The following is a 22,264-nucleotide window of genomic DNA, read 5'->3' on the forward strand; positions in this document are numbered from 1 at the left end:
CCTCTGTCCCTTTTTTATTTTATTTTATTATTTTATTTTTATTTTATTTATTCATTGTTTTCCATAAACTTCTCAGATTTAGAGGAACTAACAGGAATGTCTTTGACTGAGGAAGCCAAAAACTGTAGTTAACTTTGACATTTAATTCTTTTGGTGTCTTTTGTTTATTTAGCCACCAATCCAGAGGATTGAAGATCATAGGCACAATGAAAATTTTTTACATAAATTAGGCAGGGGTCCTAGAGAAATAGAACTGACAGGATATCTATGATATGCATACATACATGCTTACATGCACACACGCATACATATCATAATTAGGAATCCACTAGAACAGTTTTCATGAGCAGGACTGGGTCATCCAATGATGGCTGTCTGCACACTGGAGAGGCTGAGAACCCAATAGTCCACAGAGCTGGATGCCTCAGCAGCCTGAGTCTGGCACTGAAGGCTGGACTGCTAATAGTTAATAATATCAACTTAGCCGATCCATAATATCCACCAACCCAAAAGGTGAGAATGTCATTAGACGCTACCTGAAACCCAAAGCAGAGTTTTCCCTGCTTTGCTATAACTCATCGACCTGCTGTCTTGGCACAGCATAGACACTCCTGTTTCACAATACAAAAATGAGGGTTGTGGTGGTTTGAATGTAAAATGTCTCCCATAACCTCATGTGTTTTGAATTGTTGGTCCCCAGCTGGTGGCAAAGCAGGAGAGCTGTGGGGCCTTCGGGAGGTGGGGCCTTGCTGGAGGAGGAGCGTCACTGCAGGTGATCTTGAGGTTCATTGTGTTCACTAGCTAGCTTACTCTTGCTGCTCCCTCCCTGCTGCTGATGTGGGATACTGTGAGCCAGCTTCCCACTCATATCAAGCTCTCCCCGCCATGATGAAATGTCCCCTCAAAACTGTAACCTGTAGAGAACCTTCTCTTTTCAGATGGCAGTGACCTGGGGATGACTCAGAAGGCACCATGGTGCTGGAAAGAAGTGACAGGACTGCTCAGCACTGCAATATCTCTATCTCACCTTGCAAAGCTCAGGGTCCATTGCGGAAGAGGTGGCAGAGCCAAAGGAAGGGTAGGACTCCTAACAACGCGCTCTCCCCAGACACAAAATGGCCTGGATATCCATGACCTCACAGTGCCTGACACTACCTACGCAAGACCATCATAATAGGAGGAAAAGACCATGACATCAAAATAAAAGAGAGACTGATTGAGAGGGGGAGGGGATATGATGGAGAGTGGAGTTTCAAAGGGGAAAGTGGGAGGGAGAACGGGAATTACTATGGGATATTGTTTACAATTATGGAAGTTGTCAATAAAAAAACAAACAAAAAAATAAAAATAAAACTGTAACCTGTAATCCACGGTCTAGCTTCTGGTAAGGTGTTTTGTCCCAGGAACAAGAAGGCAACTGAAACATATCTCCACCAATGTCTGTGGTAAATGCTTTGATTTATGACTTTTGTTCTGTGACTAGAAACATTCATATAACCACCTCCATTGGGACATGTTATTTGGAACAACCAGAATGTGTGCTCCTGGGCCATGATCATTCCTATTTGGCTCAGAATAAGCTCTCTCTCTCTTACTCCTTTTGAGGTAAGAGCTATGTTTTAGACTGACAATACAAAGCAAAGTGCTAGAAATTACCTGTAGCACTTCAAAGAGTTGGAATTCCCTTGGCATCGTTCCTTTATTTACCAATCACCTATTAACTAACGTGTCACAGTAAAATAGAGTGTACAAATGGAGAAAATTAAAATACACAACAACAGCATATGTTGAGAAAAGGATTAATGGGGAAAAGATTTTGAATTCCTTGCTCTGTTCAAAGGGAGGCGAAAAGGAGCTGGGAAGATGGCTCAGTGTTTATAGGCCCTTGCTTGCAAAGCCTGCCAGCTTGGGTTCAGCTTCCAATCCACCAACAAAAGCTGGATGCAGAATCTCCACATGTTCTCCCTCACCAGCATCTCCACATGTTCTCCCTCATATGTGGATCCTAGCTACAGATGATTGGGCTTCTGCGTGAGAAGGAAAATACTTAGTAGCAGAGGCCAGTAAGTTAAAAAGGAGATATAAAGGGAAGAGGAAGGAAGGGTGGAGGGTACTTAATAGGTTGGTGCGGGGAAACCCCTGACCAGCAGGAGAAGAAGGACCAGCAAACTGAAGATCCTTCTTGATCACACTTTATTTGAGAGCCTCTTGGTTAACAGGAAAGCTGATGGCAAGGGGCGAGGGGCGCAGGAGTGTAGCTGCTTTTATAGGGCAGAATACTACGGGGCGCGTGCTGATTGGCTGCCATAGGCTCACCCACCCACAGGAGCCACGGGATAGGCCCGGGACAAGGTGCGTCAAGCGCATGCGCAACCTCAAGCGAGGTTGGCGCCAAGGCGTTGCCTAAATAAGGAAATGTTTACCTCAAGACTGGCAGGAAGCCAGCGCCATCTTGTAATGGCCTTTGCATTGGCTCCCTACAGGTTGGTATTATATATATGTAAGTACAATGATTGAGATGGGGAGGTAATATGATGGAGAATGGAATTTCAAAGGGGAAAGTGCGGGGGGCGGGGAGGGTATTACCATGGGATATTTTTTATAATCATGGAAAATGTTAATAAAAATTGTGAAAAGAAAAAAAAAAGAACATAGAAGAGTGGGAAAGGACTAGACAAATAAGGCCCAGTGAATTCAACAGAAAAATAAGACAGCAGAATAATTATAATAGAAGCGTAATATTAATATCTATGAGTAAAAACATTGATAAATAAATACATGAGTTAATAAGGCAAAAAAGAAGAAAGAAATTGGCACCAGCATCTGGTGTTCATTCGCAGCAGCAAGATGTCCCAGTATGCCAATCCGTACCCACACACATGCAAATAAATAATAAAAAGGTTTTAAAGGAGGAGGAAAATATTAACGACCATTGATTTTTAGAAATTGGAGATGAATGTTAATTTGGTGAACTTCTGTAATAAATCATATCAAACTCACAGTGATTGATGAAGAGAGGTTTTCTTCTTGCTCCTGTACCAAAATGATGTTCACCAATGGGGCTGTGTTCAAGGGCCCAGCTTCTGCCTTGCCGTGGGACCCTCATCCATGGGGCCTCCAAGCTCTCCCTGGGTGCTCTGTGTCTGGGGTCTAGTGGTGGGGGTGTGAGGGAGAGAGCATGAGCCAGCATGTGGGCAGGAGACATTTGTGGGGCCCCACCTAGAAACAATGGATGCCTTTTAGTTCTAAACAGAACAAATGGGAGTTTGGAGTTGTGTTTGCCAAGCAGGTTAACTGTAAGAAACAGAAGCCACTTCCAGAAGGGAGGACGTGGATTAATGGAAGGTATATGGAATCAGTTGTGGCAGTTCACGCCTGTAGTCCCAGCAGCATTTCAGAGGTCACAACAAAACAAGCCAGAAGAAACTAGTTTGTGTATGTGTGAACATACACGTATGTGTGTATGGTGTGCACGCCTGTGTTTGCGTTTGTACAATCAAAGCACGGGCCAGCAGGCTTCCGATCTAGTCCCCCTGTATGGTTTGGCAAGGTTCAGGGGCTTTGGGAGCCTGAGTCATGTAAATACAACGCGCCTCACTGGGAAAGAGTGAACTGGTTCCATACCAGAAGTTTGAAAATGCCTTAGCCTGGAGCCTGACACCTGCTTTCTTGTAATAGTTTAGCTGTTGTCAGTTACCATTAACATTTTCCAAGGCAGGTTGATATCTCCTTACTCTACCTGGCCCGGGAGGGGTGGGGGGGCATTTAGAGAGGGAGGAGTCCTGAGAGCCCGGCTCTGGCCCCGCCCAGCGCGTGGACACGCCCACTCCGCGGTTGCCTAGCAGCGGGTGATGTTGGCGTCCCAGACGGTTCTCTGCGCGCCAGCACCATGCCCAAGGAAGCGGTGGTCCACTTGCGCTATGGACCCTACAGCGCTCTGGGCCTGTCCGTGGAGCACCGCACCTTCCGCCTGGAGGGCCTGCAAGGTGGGCAGTCGGTTGTGAGCCCCAGCCAGCCACGCAGCAGGTGTCCCTAGACCTGCTCTCTTTCCCCACACCCCCAACCTAGGGTCTTCCCAGGGTGGCTTAGCACCTTCCTCTGGCTTCCATTTGGATATCAAAAATAAGAACAAGCTGGGCGGCCAGCACCGGGGTGGGGGTGGGGGCAGGTAGGAGGATCCTGTGAGTTCAAGGCTAGCCTGAGATTATATAGTGAATTCCTGATCAGCCTGGGCTAGAGTGAGACCCTACCTACACATATTAATAAAGAGAGAGAGAGAGAAGGAAGGGGGGGAGGGAGAGGAAAAGGAAAAAAGAAACAAGCCGGGGCATCTGGGCACTGATTTGGGAGGCTGAGGTAGGAGGATTGTTGTGAGTTCGAGGCCAGCCTGAGACTAGTTCCAGTCCAGCTTGGGCTAGAGGGAGACCCTACCTCAAAAAAGTAGGAAAGAAGAAAGAAAGAAAGAAAGAGAGAGAGGGAGGGAGGGAGGGAGGGAGGGAGGGTGGGAGGGGAAGGGAAGGGGGAGGGGGAGGGGGAGGGGAAGGGGAAAGGGAAAGGGAAAGGGAAAGGGAAAGGAAAGGGAGAAGGGAAGGGAAGGGAAGGGAAGGGAGGGGGAAGGGGGAAGGGGGAAGGGGGAAGGGGGAAGGGGGAAGGGGGAAGGGGGAAGGGACATTAGGATTTGGAAACAGGGATAGAAATATGAAGTGACTTTCCTCAGTCAAATGGCTAAAAAGTGTAGTGCTGGAAGCCTGTTCCACGGTCATGCCTTCATGCAGCAAGCCTGCTTTGAACATCTAGTGTGCAGCGGACTGCTTCCGCTGAGGAGGGCTCACTGTTGAGGCGCATGTGTGCAGTGAAAGTCGCTGTTGATGACTGACAGACCTGCCTAATCTCTGACCTCACCTCTGAGTGCCACAGGAACCTGCCCCGAGTGCTGTTACAAGAGTTTGAAGGCAAAAGTCCACCTCTGGGAGTCCCATGGGATTAAGCTCTTGGCCACCATCCCAAGGTGCCAGTTAATGAGATAAGCAATATCTTATATTGATATCCATGACCTCGCAGTGCCTGGCACTACCTGCACAGGACCTTCAGAATAGGAGGAAAAGGTGATGACATCAAAATAGAGAGAGACTAATTGAGAGGGGGAGGGGATGTGATGGAGGGTGGATTTGTGAGGGTGGAGAGGGAATTATCATGGCTTATTGTCTATAATTATGGAAGCTGTTAATAAACAGTTTTTTGTTAAAGGCAGGGCTGGAGGGATGTCTTAGCAGCTAAGGTTGCTAGCCTGGAAAGCTAAAGAATCCAGGTTCGATTCCCCAGGACTCACATAAGCCAGATGCAGAAGGTGGCACATGCTTTTGAGTTCATGTTTGCAGCAGCTGAAGGCCATGGCCCACCCATTCTCTCTCTCTCTATCTGCCTTCCCACCCCCCGCACACACACCACACATATAAATAAAAATAAAATATTTTTTAATTTCCTCTATCCCTCTCCCTCCCTCTTTCTCTCTCACATATAAATAAAAATAAAATATATTTTTTTAAAAAGAACGATTTGATGCAGCATACTGAGAGAAAGACTAGATAAACATCCAAGGTCATCTCTGGGGTTCTGCCATGAGCTTCAGGTTTAAGTGCAGGAAGGATTGTGACAGGGGTAAAAAAAAAAAAAAAAAAAAAAAAAAGTACACATCATTAAGCAGTCTCAGGCAAGGTGTGATCTGATTAATCATTATTTCAGTTGGTGTCCTGGGAAGTGATTTAATGAAGGTGGAAGCTGGTCTTGAGAGGTGATTCTTGGAACTGGAGAGATGGCTCAGCCAGTAAGATACCATGTCAGAGAGAGGAGCAGAATTCAGATCCCCAGTACCCACATAAATGCCAGGCAAGGCAGAGTGGATGCTTGTTTAATCTCAGCACTTGAAAGGCAGAGTCTAGGAACTCTGGGGCAAACTGAGCAGCTGGGTGTCGAGTTACCTCCACATGGCTGGGACAAAACACATGACCAAAGCAGCAGCTGGGAGGAAAAGGTTTACTTGGGCTTACAGTCTTGAGAGGAATTTTCAGCATGGCAGGGAAAGGATGGCAGAGCAGAGGCTAGACATCATATCTTGCCCCAGCACCTGGCAGAAAGCAGCAAGAGTAAGCTGATTGAGCTCCAACAAGGGGGAGCTGGCTATAACACCCAAAAGCCAGCCCCCTCACCAACACACCTCCTTCAGCAAGGCTCCACCTCCAAAATTGCCAACAGCTGGAATTGAATATTCAAAATATGAGGAACATTCCACATTCAAACAACTGTAGTAGGCTAGGTAAATACACAAGCTCTGGGCTCAGGTAAGAAACGCTGCCTCAGTAAAATAGAGGGAGCAGCAATCAAGGAAGACACTCGACATCGACCTCAACTTCCACACACACATTCATGTGTGCACACACACATGCTCACATGCATACACACATGCACACCACACTCATGTACCATGCAAAAAAAAAAAAAGATGATCCTCCTGCTCCCAGGTGTGGCCTGGTCATCATGGATAATTGTTCTCATTTGTAGGGTGGTTGATCCTTCAAAGCTCTGCTGTTCCTGAAATCCAAGTTGACCTGTTGTCCCAGTGCAGGTCAGCTGTTCCAACCTCAATGGTTGTAATCTCTCATACAATTGTAGCTAAACAGGCAGCAGTGTCGGCCCAAAGATTTTCTTTCTTTCTGCGTCATATCCCTCTGTTCACAGCAGTCCATTTCTACACAAAGCAACCCTTCATACGTTCTCAGGACACAGGCATAACAGCAATTGTCTCACACAAACTTCTTCTAGCCTAGTACAGGCAAAGTTCTTTCTTCCCTTTATAAGCCAAACCTCATAGTCCTTAGTTCTTACTGCATTCAGGTCTTTCAACTCTGACCAGAATGGTCCATTTGGTTGTTCTCACTGCAAAGCATCTCTTAGGCCAAGGTTTCAAATCCTTCCACATTCCTCCCTCAAATCGGTCCCAAAATGCTGAAAGCCAGCAGCAATGACCCACTTCTCAGTACCAATTTAGTGCCCCTCTGGGATTTAGAGGAAAAGTCCCAGTGGAAATAGAAAGGAATGAGCTTGTAACCAGAAGAAAATTCAGAAGAGAGCTGAGGATCGAACCTGATGGGTTCAAATTCTATGAGCCCAGTTGGGGACATTATGGGCCAAATGTTCTAGGTTTCCAGAGGTCACAAAAGTCAAGTTAGGTACAATAATCAGGGACTATTTATGGAGGAGGTGGCATTTGAATCCAAGTTTAAAGGATAAGCAGGATTTCATTGGCAATATATATATATATATATATATATATGTGTGTGTGTGTGTGTGTGTGTGTGTGTGTGTGTGTGTGTGTGTGTATATATACACATACATACATATATATATATATATATATATATATATATATACTTGATGGAGATTTCTGAAGTATATACATCAGCATTTATGTCAGTCTGCATCAGCTGGCATAACCAAACACCACAGACTAAGGCACCTTAAACAAGTTTTCCTCATGGTCTGGAGGCTGGAAGGCCCTGATTGGGCAGACTTGGTTTCTGGTGGGGTTCTTTTCTGGCTTTCTAGTGATCACTTTCTCTCACAAGGTAGGGGATGGACATGGGCCAGCAAACTAGCATCTCTTTTTATAAAGACACCAATCCTTTCAAACAAGACCCCCATCCTTATAACCTCATTTCAACTTAGTTGCCTCCTAAGAACCCCATCTCCGAATACAGCCAGAAGGAAGTTAGGACCTCAGTGTACAAATTGGGAGAGGGGAGAATGATGCAATCCATAGCAACATCCTATGGTGACATTAATGATTTTCATAATATCATAGAGCCATTATTTCTGTATTTCCAACACTTTCCCCATCCTAAGCCATAGTTCTGTACCCAGCAAGCAATAATTCCCCATTCTCCATCTATAAGCCTGGTATCCTCATATCTACTTTCTGTCCATTTTTTTTTCCCAGTTTAAATATCAAATATGTGTACTTTTATTTTCAAAAAGAAGAATGAGGGCTGGAGAGATCGCTTAGGGGTTAAGTGCTTGCCTGTGAAGCCTAAGGGCCCTGGTTCAAGGCTCAATTCCCCAGGACCCATGTTAGCCAGATGCATAAGGGAGTGCACACGTCTGGAGTTCGTTTGCAGTGGCTGGAGGCCCTGGCATGCCCATTCTCTCTCTCTCTCTCTCTCTCTATCTATCTATCTATCTATCTATCTATCTATCTATCTATCTCTGCCTCATTCTCTTTGTGTCTGTCACTTTCAAATAAATAAATAAAAATTTTAAAAAAAGAAAGAAAGTGCTGTGCTCTGTCCCTTGGGAGAACTGAACAAACTGCTCACTCCACATAGGGCACCAACCAGAGACCAAAGCAACAGTTCTTCTTGTAGCTTGGCCAACCAATGAGTTTATTGGGGCTACTTATAGGATCATGGATGAGTCAAAGACAACTAACTCCATCGTGCGCGCGCGCGCGCACACACACACACACACACACACACACACAAAACCCACCCAGCATGGGTGTTGACTCAAGAAAGCTTTCTTTATACCTGTAGCTCGCAGACAACTCTACTGATGTGTCCCCTCTTATCCCCCCCCCCCCCCCCCCCGCTGCAGCCTCCATGACACTTGCTTAACCTCAGATTGAGGTTGAGGAGCTTCCTCAGTCTTATAAAGTTCACTGCCTTACTGAGTTTCAGGAACCTCCCTGCACACATGGAATGATGTAGCTACACAGTGCAAGGGTGGAAAGTGGAAAGATGTTAGTTCCGTAAGTCAGCCGTGTTGAGCCACATGCTAGAGCAATGTGGAGGAAGCAGGAGAGGCAGAACCAGGCCAATGGCAGGACGTTGGAGGGGCTGCCACCCAGAGCAGTGTGGGGCACGAGGCCAGGTGCAAAAGTGGGAGACAATCAGAAGGCATGTAAGACAGAGCATGGAGAAGAAAGAGGTCCCAAAAGCTGTTGAGCAGGAGTCCTCTCTAGAGAGAGATGAATCCATGGTGGCGAGGAACTCCGTGAATGTATTCTCACACGTTCTTGGTGAGATGACAAATTGGACAGTGATCTTGGAGAAGAACTTGGAAGTGTGTATTAAAATGGAACCCAGACCGTAGACTCCATCTGTTCCATTCCCATGTATCTCCTTTATTTAAAAACAAATCATTCATACACAGAAGCTGTGCCATGAATGCCTTCTGCAGTGCTCTTAGAGAGAGCAGAAGTTGGAACCAACGAGAAACTGCAAAAGGTTCAGTGAATGCCAGCTCATCCTTCATCTGAAACACAACGCATGTCCGTGCCGCCCCAACACTCCTGATCTCGTCTGAAATACACACAGTCTATGGTCATGCCGCCCTCAACACACCTGATCTCGTCTGAAATACACACAGTCTATGGTCATGCCGCCCTCAACACGCCTGATCTCGTCTGAAATACACACAGTCTATGGTCATGCCGCCCTCAACACGCCTGATCTCGTCTGAAATAAATGCAGCAACAGCAGCCTGGGTTGCCACCACATAGGGTTGAAAGACTTAAGCATGTCCCTGAACTCACGTATACCAGGATCCTTCCCCCATGGAACTTCAGATACAGTGCAAAAAGGAAGTGGGGAAGAATCATGGGTAGCTTTTCAAAATTTGTTCATTCTGAATAATTTCTAAGGTTTTTAAAAACTCATGATTCTGCTGGAGAGATGGCTTAGCAGTTAAGCGCTTGCCTGTGAAGCCTAAGGACCCCGGTTCAAGCCTTGATTCCCCAGGACCCACATAAGCCAGACATACAAGGTGGCGCATGCATCTGGAGTTCGTCTGCAGTGGCTGGAGGCCCTGATAAGCCCATTCTCTCCCTCTCTCTCTCTCTCTCTCTCTCTCTCTGTGTGTGTGTGTGTGTGTGTGTGTGTCTTTCTCTCTCAGTCTTTCTGTCACTCTCAAATAAATAAACAAACAAAAATTATTTATAAAAAAAATGATGATTCTGTGTGGTACACTTAAATTCTAATGGAATTTTAGAAGAAAAGTTTTCTTGTTTTCTTCCCAAGGGAAGTGCTTTTGTTTGGCCTATTGAAAAACAACAACAACAATAATAAAAAGAGCCGGAAGGAATGGTCCATGCTTGTAATTCCAGTATTCGGAAGGAGGAGGGAGAGGGATAAGGAGTTCAAGACCAGCCTGGGGCTCCTATCTCAAGATACAGCTGGAAGGAGGAGAAGAGAGAAGAGGAAGGAAGAGAGGGAGGGCGGGGGAGAGAGGGAAGGAAGGAGGGGAAGGGGAGAAGAGGAGACAAATCAGGAGAGGGGTCTGTGATGATGGGTGGGGGAGAACTTGTCGGCCATTAAACGTGTGGGTGGCTTCTGACCTGAGGGGACAGGATGTACAGAGTAAAGGAGCCTGTGTAGCTGAAAGCGGAGCCAAGGCCATAGGCACAGGCTGCTGTCTCCCGCCCCCATGGGGAACAGGAGAGGACAGGACGGAGTGTTTTGAGAAAATCCAGGGGAGCATTTTGATGGCTGAAGGAGACTTGAGGATTGCAAGGTATCAGCGGGTGGCTGATTTGTGAAGGAAGCTCTGAACACCCATGCTTGATAGCTCATCTACTGCCAGCTCTAACACTGACTGAGGACCTTCCACAAAGACCAGGGTGTTTAGAAGCAGCAAAGCAGGAACGTTCACTCCCCCTCCGCCCCCCAACTAAGACCCAATGCTGGCATTACAGCTCGATGTGCAAGTCCTCTGTAAAATCCACGTTTGACTTCTATGTATGGCTTTTAAAAATCATAGCCCTTTATCGTTTCCTGAAGCCCTGCTTTCTTTAAAAGGGTCCCTAATCTTTTCTAATTTAACTACACCTTAAGCCATCTGAAAGCTCTTGTTGTCTCTTGATTATCCATGAATGATAAGCCGGCACCACGAAAAATGTGTCCACAAAACCAGTGCTTAGGGGCTGGAGAGATGGCTCAGCAGTTAAGGTGCTGGCCTGCAAAGCCTGAGGACCAGGTTCAATTCCCCCGTACCCACGTAAGCCAGATACACGTGGTGGTGCATGTGTCTGGAGTTTGTTTGTGGTGGCTGGAGGCCCTAGTGAGCCCATTCTCTCTATATGCCTCTTCATTTCGCTCTCTCTCTCTCCCTCTCTCTCTCTCTCTCCCCTCTCTCAAACAAATCATTTTTTAAAAAAATATTTTTTAAACACACCAGTGCTTAATACCATTCTAAGTAATTGCCCTGACCATGGTTGTCTGTTACTTGCTATCCGTGAGTTTGCCAAAGGAGCCCCTCAAAGGAATTGGAAGGAACTGGAACGGCCTCTTAAAAATAGCATCCATCCTTATTTAGCCAAGGTACTTGAATGCCACCCTCCCATCCCAGAGATGCATTAGTGGTGCTCATTAATGGCCATTGGCATCACGTCTGAGCTTAGAAGAAGCGAGGCAATCTGTCTGGGTACCTGAGTTCCTAGCCAGCAGCACTTAAATCATCCACAGATGGTGCACAATTCCGCCTTTCCCCGTGTCCCTCCATTTCATCCAGATCCCCCATGAGGAATGAGGTGCCACTTCAAAGAGGTGGGCGTTCTGCGGGTGGCCTCACAGCTTCTGGCTGATTTATGCCGGAGGTTAGCCACTGTCTGTGCGCAGACTTTGTTTCAGAGTGTTTATTTATCTGACCTTTCTTTGAATAGACAACCCTGTCTCCGCGCACAGGAAGCCATGGCTCGTCCATGTAGAGCACTGGCATTTGGATGAGCTGCAGGAAATCCCGGGTTCCTTCTCTCATCCCTCTAAGCCTGCCCTGGCCACGTCACAGCCAGTCTCAGGGCGTCCAGGACCCGTGGGAGGGAGATGATGCCCGGAGGCTGACTGAATGATGCAAATTCTGAGGCAGTGGTCACTCTCGTACAGACAGGTCATCAGGACCACAAGGGAAGTTGGTGGTGACCAGCATCATTCTGAGTTAGTGGCTTCAGTGAACTGTTTTGGCCCCAAGCACCTGGCAGAGGAGTTGGAGTGAAGCAGTTGCTCTTAAATTGCTTGAAAGCTTGGGCCTAGAGAAATGGTTAAGCGGTTAAGCACTTGCCTATGAAGCCTAAGGACCCTGGTTTGAGGCTCAATTCCCCAGGACCCACGTTAGCCAGATGCACAAGGGGGGTGCATGCGTCTGGAGTTCATTTGCAATGGCTGGAGGCCCTGGCAAGCCCATTCTCTCTCTCTCTTTCTCTCTCTCTCTCTCTCTCTCTCTCTCTCTCTCTGTCACTCTCAAATAAATAAATAAAAGTAAAAATAAATAGCTTGAAAGCTTGCCTGCAGTCCACAGAGGGAGAGGGAAGATCCCTTCCAGTCACCTTCACTAGCTCACAGAGGAGGGGTACCCTCACTATTCAACATCCCCCAACTCATGGGATGGCTTGTTTCATGGACCAGATTCCTTTCTCTGTTATGCCTTGCGCCATGAAACCGTGTCACTGTCCCCATTAAATAAACTAAACTCGGGCAGCAGTCAGATGGGCCTTACAGCAAATGGCGCACGGGCAGGCAGGCCAAGGGGTGGTTCACCTCTGCAATCTCCTGCAGGTCCACCCCACCCTGCCAATGCTTTGCACCCTCATTCTTTACAGAGCCCCTGGCATCTTAAGGAGCTGGTCTTGGGAGTTAATAAGCAGCAGCCGAGCGGGATGGGGAAAGGAAAACTGCTTCGTTTCTGAGCTGTTCCTGTCAAATTGCAGTCCACTCCCCCGGAGTGTCTTCACATCGTGCAAAGCCAAAGCCCTTCAGGCCAAGCTGCACCTCTCCACCTGTAGCTATTCCCTAGTGGAGAGAAGGGTGCTTCAGGGGGTGGGGTGAACCCCGAACCCTGCCTCTGGTCTGCCTCAAGTTTCTCTAGGTGCACATCTTCCATTGCAAGCCAGCTGGACCTCTGCATTGCAGCACGTCACTGGTCCCAGCTGAGTGCCTTCTTCAACGATGTTTCAGAACAAGACACTTAAACAGGATGCAATAACATAAATATACCCAAAGAAAACCACGCGGGTGATCTTTCAAGAGTGGCATTAGCGAAGGCAGGTCAATTAGGGTCGCCTTAGGGTGCCTCGGGGGAGCGATCTTGTTAATGGAGACCCTCACTGAGTATTTCTCAAGTTTCTTTCCAGAAATGAAATTAAAATCACGCAATTAAAATGCTCACAGTGGGGACGGGATGTTCTTGAGCTGATTGAAAAGCGAAGAAGTGGACACACCAGCATTTTGCAACAGCAATTGTCTCTGTGATTAATTGCAATTAGCTGACATAACCGCCTGCTTCCTCCCCACACACCCCCTACCCCAAGACTGGTAGGAATGTGGAGACTTTTAAAGAATGGGCCACCATCTGATTTCCCTTTCCTTCCTATCCCGAATTCTCACCAGTGCATGCAGACTGCCAGAGATAGTCGGTCAGTATACCAACCCCAAAACAGACACTACAGGGCTGGAGAGGTGGCTCAGTAGTAACATGCTTGATTGCAAAGCCTGACTGCATAGGTTCAACTCCCCAATACTCACGCGGAACCAGATGCTCAGGGTGGCGCAAGCATCCGGAGTTTGTTTCAGCAGCAGAGAGCCCTGGTGTGTCTATTCTCTCTCTTCTTACAAATAAATAAAATAAAATAGACAAATATTTAAAAGAAAAACAGATGCTATCAAGGAAGTTGGGGAAAGCCATGTTGGAGGAAAAAAAAAAGGTGTCTAGGCTGCCAATACATGTCATTTTCCTGAACCACAGACTCTGGCATTCTCTTAATAGACTGAACCTAAGCAGTAGAGAACTTGCCTAGTGTGTTTAAGGCCTGGGTTCAGTCCCCAACATGCAAAGGGAAGAGGGATGAAATCAAACAGATTTTCTGTGGCTGATCTCTGGGAAGGAACCATTGAATGCAAATGATAACCAAACTGTAGACTCCAAGGGTCAGAATAACAAGTACATTTGCTTTTTTAAAAGAAAAAAATTCTGATTATTACGGGCAATCTGGAAAATGCTGAAAGAAAAAAAAGAGAGAGAGAGAAAGACAGAGGTTTCATATAAACTCACTCCAAGGTAACCACTGGGTAAAATTTTTCTTTTTTTCTTTCTTTCTTCTTTTTTTTTTTTGGTTTTTTTGTTTGTTTGTTTTTGAGGTAGGGTCTCACTCTAGCCCAGGCTGAACTGGAACTCAGTATGTAGTCTCAGGGTGGCCTCGAACTCATAGCGGTCCTCCTACCTCTGCCTCCCTAGTGCTGGGATTAAAGGCATACACCACCACACCCGGCTAATATTTTTCTTCATGAGGTGGCCAATTCTCAAGTCCCCTTCAATACTGAGCTCTGTCTCTATGAAATTAAACCTGTGGAAAGCCCAGTAGACCTTTCTAGAGAAAGATCAATGCCTCACAGATCTTCTGAACCTAAAATCAAGACCTGTATCTCTCAGGTGTCTGGCTGTGCTTTTCTGGAAAAATGAAGGGACAAGGGCCAGTGCCAGATAAGTGAAGGCAGAGTGGCATGAGCAATCAGGACTGAGACAAGCTGCCATCATCCCTGAGGGCACAGGCATATCAGACGAATCTGGAGTCTGTCCCCAATGCTACCCGCTACTTTATTTTCCAGCTGTGTTGACCAAAGATGGACATCACATCATCCTAGAGAAGATAGACGACTGGAATGTGGTAGAACTCGTGGTGAATGAAGAAAAGGTCTTCCAGTGTGACATACAGGAATTGGAGTTTGGTAAGATCACACGGAGGTCTTCGCCCAGCTCTCCGCCTCCTCTGAGAAGTGTCTCCATATCCAGTTGAAGCGGTCATGGTCAGTGTGTAACGCCTGGATGCCAGCTGGCTTTCTTGTTGCATTTCAAACTATGCTAAGACCCCAGTACCCCATAGCACTTGAAGGAGAGCGTTCTACTACCCCACAGCTGGCTGCAGCTTCGTTAAGCCCTGGCTTCAAATGCACAGTGGAATTTGAGGATATTGGGCTTTTCTTTTTCACTTTAATAGTGCGTGTTTCATTATTTTTCTTTCAAAGTGATTTTTTTTTTGTTCCTTTTGTTTATGCTAGCTAAACTTGTTAAGACAATTAGCATTGGTATATCTACAGTATATGGTATTATCAGCAGTGTTCTGGGGGATTTCTTGGCCCTGCCAGCTGGCATTGTGCCTGTCTCTCGGTGCTTGGGAGTAAGAGCTTTGGCAATTCACTGGGACTCTGCTAGCTAATATTTTACATGCCAGTAGCCTTTAAAAAGGTATTCACGGGCTGGAGAGATGGCTTAGCGGTTAAGCAATTGCCTGTGAAGCCTAAGGACCCCGGTTCGAGGCTCAGTTCCCCAGGTCCCACGTTAGCCAGATGCACAAGGGGGCGCACGTGTCTGGAGTTCGTTTGCAGAGGCTGGAAGCCCTGGCGCGCCCATTCTCTCTCTCTCCCTCTATCTGTCTTTCTCTCTGTGTCTATCGCTCTCAAATAAATAAATAAATAATTTAAAAAAAAATAAAATAAAATAAAAAGGTATTCACGATGGAAGCAATGTATATTTAATATAATATCAAAATGTATGTACAGCTGACCAAAAGATGCTATCTATTTCTCTAGGAGGTGATGGCAAACTAGACCCACTGTGTGAAGAAGCCAGGATTGCTGTGCTAGAGGCCTTCTGAGCTCATGGGGTACACACAGTTGAATGCCAGCAAAAGGGGTTTTCTGGACACACGGACTGGCACTGCCAGTCAGAACAAGGCAAGGTCACCTGTTCTTCAGCCCACGCAACCTCAAGTCTCCCATCCATCTGCACAGGGCCCCCTCCCAAAATAATAAAACCACACCAGTTGCCATATCTCGCGATCTCAACCCATAGGGAGAGCCCTCCAATATCAGGTGCACATTGAGCTGAAGGAAATAATAAAATGCAATCTAATAAGAAAGCTCCATCCCTTGCTAATAAAACGTAGTTGCCAGAAGCATCCGCGGTTGTATTGTGTAGTAGGTGGGGAACTAGGAACAGGTGAAATTAAAGAGGGACTGGATGGGGGGGTTGGGCAGTTACAAAACTGTGGAAACCTGGCCGCCCCTACAGATTTATTTCTTGTTCCCACTGGAATAAAATTTTAAACTGCTAATACACAATTAGCTCAAATCAAATCTCCAGTTGTCCTCGTTCCAAATAAGAAAAGTGTCTGCTTTCTTATACATTACCCAGGCCGGTGGGTGTTGTGAAATGGACAGGAAATAATCCTGACCAGAAGCTGGAAGTGGCTCTTCTGGCCCTTTGATGGAGAACGTAACCTTATATTAAAGGGGCTTTAGCCACAAGCAGCATTAAAAAAAAAAGAATCCATCATATGGAAACAGCATGCATTTTACTTTTGAGTCCTGTGCTGTGGTATATAATCTTACCTATAGAGGCAAGGAGAGAAGATATAGGAAGATAACCCATATAATGATGTTAAATATGAAGTTATCATAAAGGGCTTCACATCTTTCAGAAGAAAGACTCCAACAGAAGTCTGCAGACTACGCAGAAAGAGGGGAGCTTTCAGAGTCCTGGGGGAGCCCATGCCACCTGGGAAGTGGTCCTTCCTATACACCCCAGAGAGCCTCAAGCTCTCCTGCACCCTAAACTACAAAGCCCAACAGGGAATCTATGAAGCTACCGGTACAAACTTGTCCTCACATGTGATAAATTCAAATTCTGATCCAAATTGCCCTTATTAGAGTTGATCCAGAGATTACGAACCACTTGGAAGTCTTAGGAAATAGTTCATTATCTCCTTACCAAGAAATCCAGGCTCCAAACCTTTTTCCGGTGTTAAGTCTCCACACGTCTTTAGTGACCCTAAACTCAGTTCCTTTTGCCAAAGACCAACTTCAGTTACAATCAATGTAGCCGTCTACCTTTGTTTTGATATAAAATTTTAGGGGAATATATTTTCACTGAAGAAATATGTAAAACTACAAAATAACAATAAAATACAAATTTGGTAACATTTTCTGTATTTCGCTTTTGGGTTTCTTCTATTTGAGTCTGTATATTCCTAGAGATAGACATATGCAGAAATTGATTTTACACATTCAGGATCACATCACCTATGTCTTCTTTTTAAAATATGATGTTTTCTGTTGGGTTTCTTTCAATGAGACGAAACCTCTGCCGACTATCCAAACATTGTGCCTTTCTCCTTGTGCGTGTGCATAGGAAGTTGTCTTAGACAATTTTGCATTGCCAGAACTCAGTGTGTGGCCCTAGGTAATGCACAAAGAAGAGCTGTGTTTGGCTCAGGAGGCTGGTCGTTGGGAAGTCCACACAGCATGGTGCCAGTGACTGGTGGAGGCTTGCTGGTTGTGTCACAATATGGCACATGGTATCACATGTGAGAGGTGAGGCAGGAGGAAAGGGAGTGCCTAGGTGTGCTCTTTTATAATACCAACCCACTCTTACTTATTTATTTTTAAATTTATTTATTAGAGACAGAGGAAGAGAAAGATGGGTGGAGGGAAAGAGAGACGGAAGGAAGGAAGGAAGAAAGGAGGGAGGGAGAGAATGGACGTGCAAATGAACTCCAGAAGCATGCACCACCATGTGCATCTGGCTTATGTGGGACCTGGAGAATCGAACCTGGGTCCTTAGGATTCGCAGGCAAGTGCCTTAACTGCTAAGCCACTTCTCCAGCCCCCAACCCACTGTTTTAAAAAATATTTTATTTAGCCTGGCGAGGTAGTGCACGCCTTTAATCCCAGCACTCAGGAGGCAGAGGTAGGAGGAGTTCGAGGCCACCCTGAGACTACCTAGTGAATTCCAGGTCAGCCTGGGCCAGAGTGAGAGCCTACCTCGAAAAACCAAAAATATATATTTTTTATTTACTTATTTGCAAGGAAAGAGAAAGAATGGACGTTCCAGGGCCTCCTGCTACTTCAAATGAACTTCCAGATGCACACGCCACTTTGTGCATCTGGCTTTACACAGGTACTGGAGAATCTAACGCAGGCTGTCAGGCTTTGCAAGCAAGCACGTTTAACTGCTGAGCCATGTCCCCAGCCCTCAATGCACTCTTGAGGGAACCAATCCATTCCCATGAAACCTGACTGTCTCCTAGACAGCAGTGTTAATTTCTTCAACCAACACAATCACAACCCAGCGGCCTTGGCCTAGGCTCCCTCCTGTCAGAAGACTCGCCACTTTCCCACACCATTACACTGGGACCAAGCTTCCAGCACGTGAATCTCATGCGACAAGTCATTTTCAGACCATAGAAGAAGTACTTTCAAACAAATACTTAAAATGAAATTAAGGCTTTGATGTACAAGTCACCAGACTATGTGCCCCAACCCTGCCCTGTCACAGACGAAGAAGGGTTTCTCTTTGGAACTGTCTGCAGAAATGTGCCATCATCCTTCCTTCTTCTCTCCCTCCTTCTGTCTTCTGTCTCCTGGAACATACCTCCTGTGGAGAACCAGGAAACTTGCTTGCTCCTTGTCAAGGCAAAAGTGCTCTGTGCTGGGCTGGAGAGATGGCTTAGCGGTTAAGCGCTTGCCTGTGAAGCCTAAGGACCCCGGTTCGAGGCTCGGTTCCCCAGGTCCCACGTTAGCCAGATGCACAAGGGGGCGCACGTGTCTGGAGTTCGTTTGCAGAGGCTGGAGGCCCTGGCGTGCCCATTCTCTCTCTCTCCCTCTATCTGTCTTTCCCTCTGTGTCTGTCGCTCTCAAATAAATACATAAAAATGCTTTTTTTTAAAAAAAGAAGTGCTCTGTGCTTCAACAAGCTAGACATCCGGGTGCCTTTTTTTGTTTTCTACTTGTAAGACGCCACTTAATTAAATCACATCGTAAGGTTTTAAGATGCCAGCTCAGTGCCGCCGTTAGTGGAACATAGAAAGAAAGCGTATCTTGGAATAAACTTAGAATCATGGCTCTTTCTCAACAGTTTCTAAATTGAATTTGAAATCTCTACTTATTCCATCTAGTTTTAAATTTCAAAGCAAACATATTTTTCAGAAAGTCTTCCTGGTCTCCTGCCTGGAGTCCCCGCTGTTTACACTAGCTCCCTTTGAGGAGTTTACCCTTGGAAACCTTGACAAACAATCTCGTGCCAAAGTCCCATAGAACCCTCGGTTCCCAAGGTAAGCTGCAGTAAAGGGCTGGACAGAGGGCCCCAAAGGGACACTCGGGCTCTCAGTGGCTACCTCCCTAGACACATCTCCAGATATTGCTAAATGATACTTCGAGCCTCCTCCTTGAGACACTGACCTCCAGCTAGTAACACCGCAGGTGTTAACAGGGAAAGAGCATCTCAGGTAACAACATGCACATGTCCTGTGGCTGTCAAACCAAGTTTCTAGGAAAAAAAAAAATGCACCAGCTGACCTAGTCCAGGTGAAGGAAAAGGAAGGTCAAACGCCAGTATCAGACATATGGCATGGAGAAATGGTCTTCACAAATCGTTTGAACATTTAAATATTATTTGTTTGACAGAGAAAGAGGGAGAGAGTGACAGATCGAGAGAGCAAGTGAGGGGGGGGGGCATATGAGGGCTTCCAGCCACTGCAAATGAACTCCATGCGCCCCCTTGTGCATCTGGCTAACGTGGGTCCTGGGAAATTGAACCTGGGTCCTTCAGCATTTGAACATTTAAAGGGGTCATGGAAAAGGGCACGTGACATAGTGGCGTGGCCAGGTATGCTCAGCTTGGCTGTGGGCCGGTGTCCTGACTCACAGGAGGGAACCTGGGGATCTGCTCCCTGGTTGCTCACAGCGGCAGCAGGCGACAGCAGCCACCAGGGCTCAGCTTGTATGAGAAAACAGGCAAACAGAGCCCTGGCTGCTGAGCAGGGGTCTGAGAGTGGGAGGAGCAGGATGAACTTGGGGAGCAGGTGAGCAATTTTAGGAGGTGACTGTCACCTGCCTCCAGTGCTACTGTTGCTGTGCAAGAGGAGGTGGGAATGGGACTATCAATCTTCTGGAATTTTCCAGAAAAACTAGAAGTCTAGATTTCTTTATTTATTTTGTTTATTTTGTGTGTATGTGTGTGTGTGTGTGTGTGTACACGTGTATGACTGTTGGGCATGCACGGCTCACAACACGCATGTGAAGGCCAGAGGACAACTTGCATGTCTGTCCTCCCTAGACCACCTCATTTCAGGCAGGATTTCTGTCTGTCTGTCTTGCTCTGTTGTTCTTTTAGCTGCACTTGCCAAGAGCTTCCGGGAAATTCTCTTATATCTGCCTAGCATTGTTCTGTCAGAGAGCGGGGATTATAGAAGTTTGCCACAGCTTTCTGCATCCTACCCTCCCCCGCACCCAGGTAGGGTTTCACTCCAATCCAAGATGACCTGGAATGCACAGTGATTCTCCTGCCTCTGCCTCCCAAGTGTTCGGATTAAAGGCGTGTACCACCACACCCAGCTATACTGTTTTTGTTTTTGTTTTTAATGTGGGGTCTGGAAAATAGTGAACTACTTTATGCATTGAGTCATCTTCCCAACCCTGGTTTTCTGTTTTCACTTGTTTTTTATCTGGGGTTAAGGGTTGAACCCAGGCCCTAGCACACATTACCATGGAGCTCTCCCCTCAACCTTTCAAACTTGATTTTAAAATGTTAAATGAGGGCTGGAGAGATGGCTTAGCGGTTAAGTCACTTGCTTGCAAAGCCAAAGGACCCAGGTTCAATTTCCCAGGACCCATGCAAGCCAGATGCACAAGGTGGTGCATGCATCTGGAGTTGGTTTGCAGCAGCCAAAGGCCTTGGCGTCCCCATTCTCCATCTGCCTATTTCCCTCTCTCAAATAAAAATAAATTTTGTTTATTTTTCGAGGTAGGGTTTCACTCTAGCTCAGGCTGGCCTGGATTTCACTATGTGGCCTCAGGGTGGCCTCGAACTCATGATGATCCTCTTACCTCTGCTTCCCAAGTGCTGGGATTAAAGGCGTGCGCCACCACGTCTGGCATAAATAAAGTTTTTAAAACATGTTGAATGAGTCTTTTTAGAACACAATGCCAAGTGAAGCACAAGAGCTCCTGCGGCCAGTTGGTAGGGTGATCCTCTGCTCTGACTGCCCAGGACAGCCGCAGATGTGTCTTTGGTTTGGACATCATTTCCCCCATAAATTCCACCGTAGCCTGTCCCATGAGGCCTGTGGCCTTGCTGTGTGCTGTGGTGCTACGTGTAAACTACTGTGTTCCAGTGAAACACTTAACCCAATCAGTTGTTTCCACAAAGAAGAAAGACTACTTGCAGACCTCAGAAGTAACACATGAGAAACTGAGACCCTAAAAGGTCTTTATGATTTGAGGGGGGGCGAGTTTAGGCAGAGCTGAATGCCCCCATTACACTTCCCAATGGAGAGTGCCTCTAGACAGGTACGAGACCACATCGGCCGACACAGTCACAGACGGTGGTGAAAACGTGTGCTCCTGTCTCGGCAGCCCCGAAGAGAGCAGCAAGAGTCCTGAGAGCCAAAAGCTGAAGGATGGTGAGCTCCAGTCCCCAGTCCCATGGAGTAACAAGTCTGGACTACTGCTATGTTCACCATAGAACCATAAGACCCAAACCATGTCGTGATTCAAGGGTCTAGGACTGGACCCAGCACCTCCATTGTTACGTGTGTTTCAGCTAATTCTGATGCATGAGGGCTATCTGTACTCTGAGAGAGATGGCATCGGATACTAGAAGAAGACCATGGACATAGAGGTGGAGCCACCATGTGTCAATTATCCTGGGACAAGAAGGGAAGTTGAGGAAAGGGTAGAAAGGGAGAAGATCTCTAGACAAGGGTGTTTTTCCCTCTGGGCCTAATATGGCTAGGGTGTTAATCATCTCCCCTTGACTGTGCTCAGCTGCTCTACCAACCAGGATCTTCAGCAGATGTTTGACTGAACATCTCAGATTCCCCGTCCCATTGGTAGCTAGGCTTGGCCATGTCAGTTGAGGGTGATGGGAGAATTCTGAGGGTGCTTCTTAAAAGGGAAGGGATAGGGCTGAGGCTATGACTCAGTAGGTAAAGAACTTGCTGTGCAAGCTTAAGTACCTGAGGAGTCCCAGCACCCAGGTAAATGCCAAGTGGGTGTGGTGGCACACCTGTAATTCCAGCACAAGGAAGATGGAAATATGACATCTTCAAAGCCAGCTGGCTAGCTAGGTAGATTAGAGGAATTGTCCAGTTGTGGGTTCAAGCGAAAGACCCTCTCTCAACAAATAAGGTGGAGCCGACCGAGGAAATGGCTTAGCAGTTAAGGCACTT

The 22,264-nt window shown here is 46.6% G+C and overlaps 1 protein-coding gene across 1 annotated transcript; it reads left to right on the forward strand.

Moving 5' to 3' along the window:
* Positions 1-3,889: 3,889 nt before the first annotated feature.
* On the forward strand, positions 3,890-16,040 carry C18H10orf53 (chromosome 18 C10orf53 homolog). The gene is made up of 3 exons (XM_004658044.2): positions 3,890-3,986; positions 14,646-14,765; positions 15,627-16,040. Exons 1-3 carry the CDS (start codon positions 3,890-3,892, stop codon positions 15,689-15,691), a joined length of 282 nt encoding a protein of 93 aa, XP_004658101.1. The 3' UTR covers positions 15,692-16,040.
* The last annotated feature ends 6,224 nt before the right edge of the window (positions 16,041-22,264 follow it).

Source organism: Jaculus jaculus, chromosome 18 (assembly GCF_020740685.1).
Source record: "Jaculus jaculus isolate mJacJac1 chromosome 18, mJacJac1.mat.Y.cur, whole genome shotgun sequence".
In the NCBI taxonomy this organism is placed as follows: domain Eukaryota; kingdom Metazoa; phylum Chordata; class Mammalia; order Rodentia; family Dipodidae; genus Jaculus; species Jaculus jaculus.

Bases quoted from the DNA above. Each gene is read 5' to 3' on its own strand.
- C18H10orf53 (XM_004658044.2), top strand. From the start codon at position 3,890: ATGCCCAAGGAAGCGGTGGTCCACTTGCGCTATGGACCCTACAGCGCT. The intron at 3,987-14,645 runs GTGGGCAGTCGG...TTTATTTTCCAG, and splicing joins CCGCCTGGAGGGCCTGCAAG to CTGTGTTGACCAAAGATGGA. The intron at 14,766-15,626 runs GTAAGATCACAC...CTATTTCTCTAG, and splicing joins CATACAGGAATTGGAGTTTG to GAGGTGATGGCAAACTAGAC.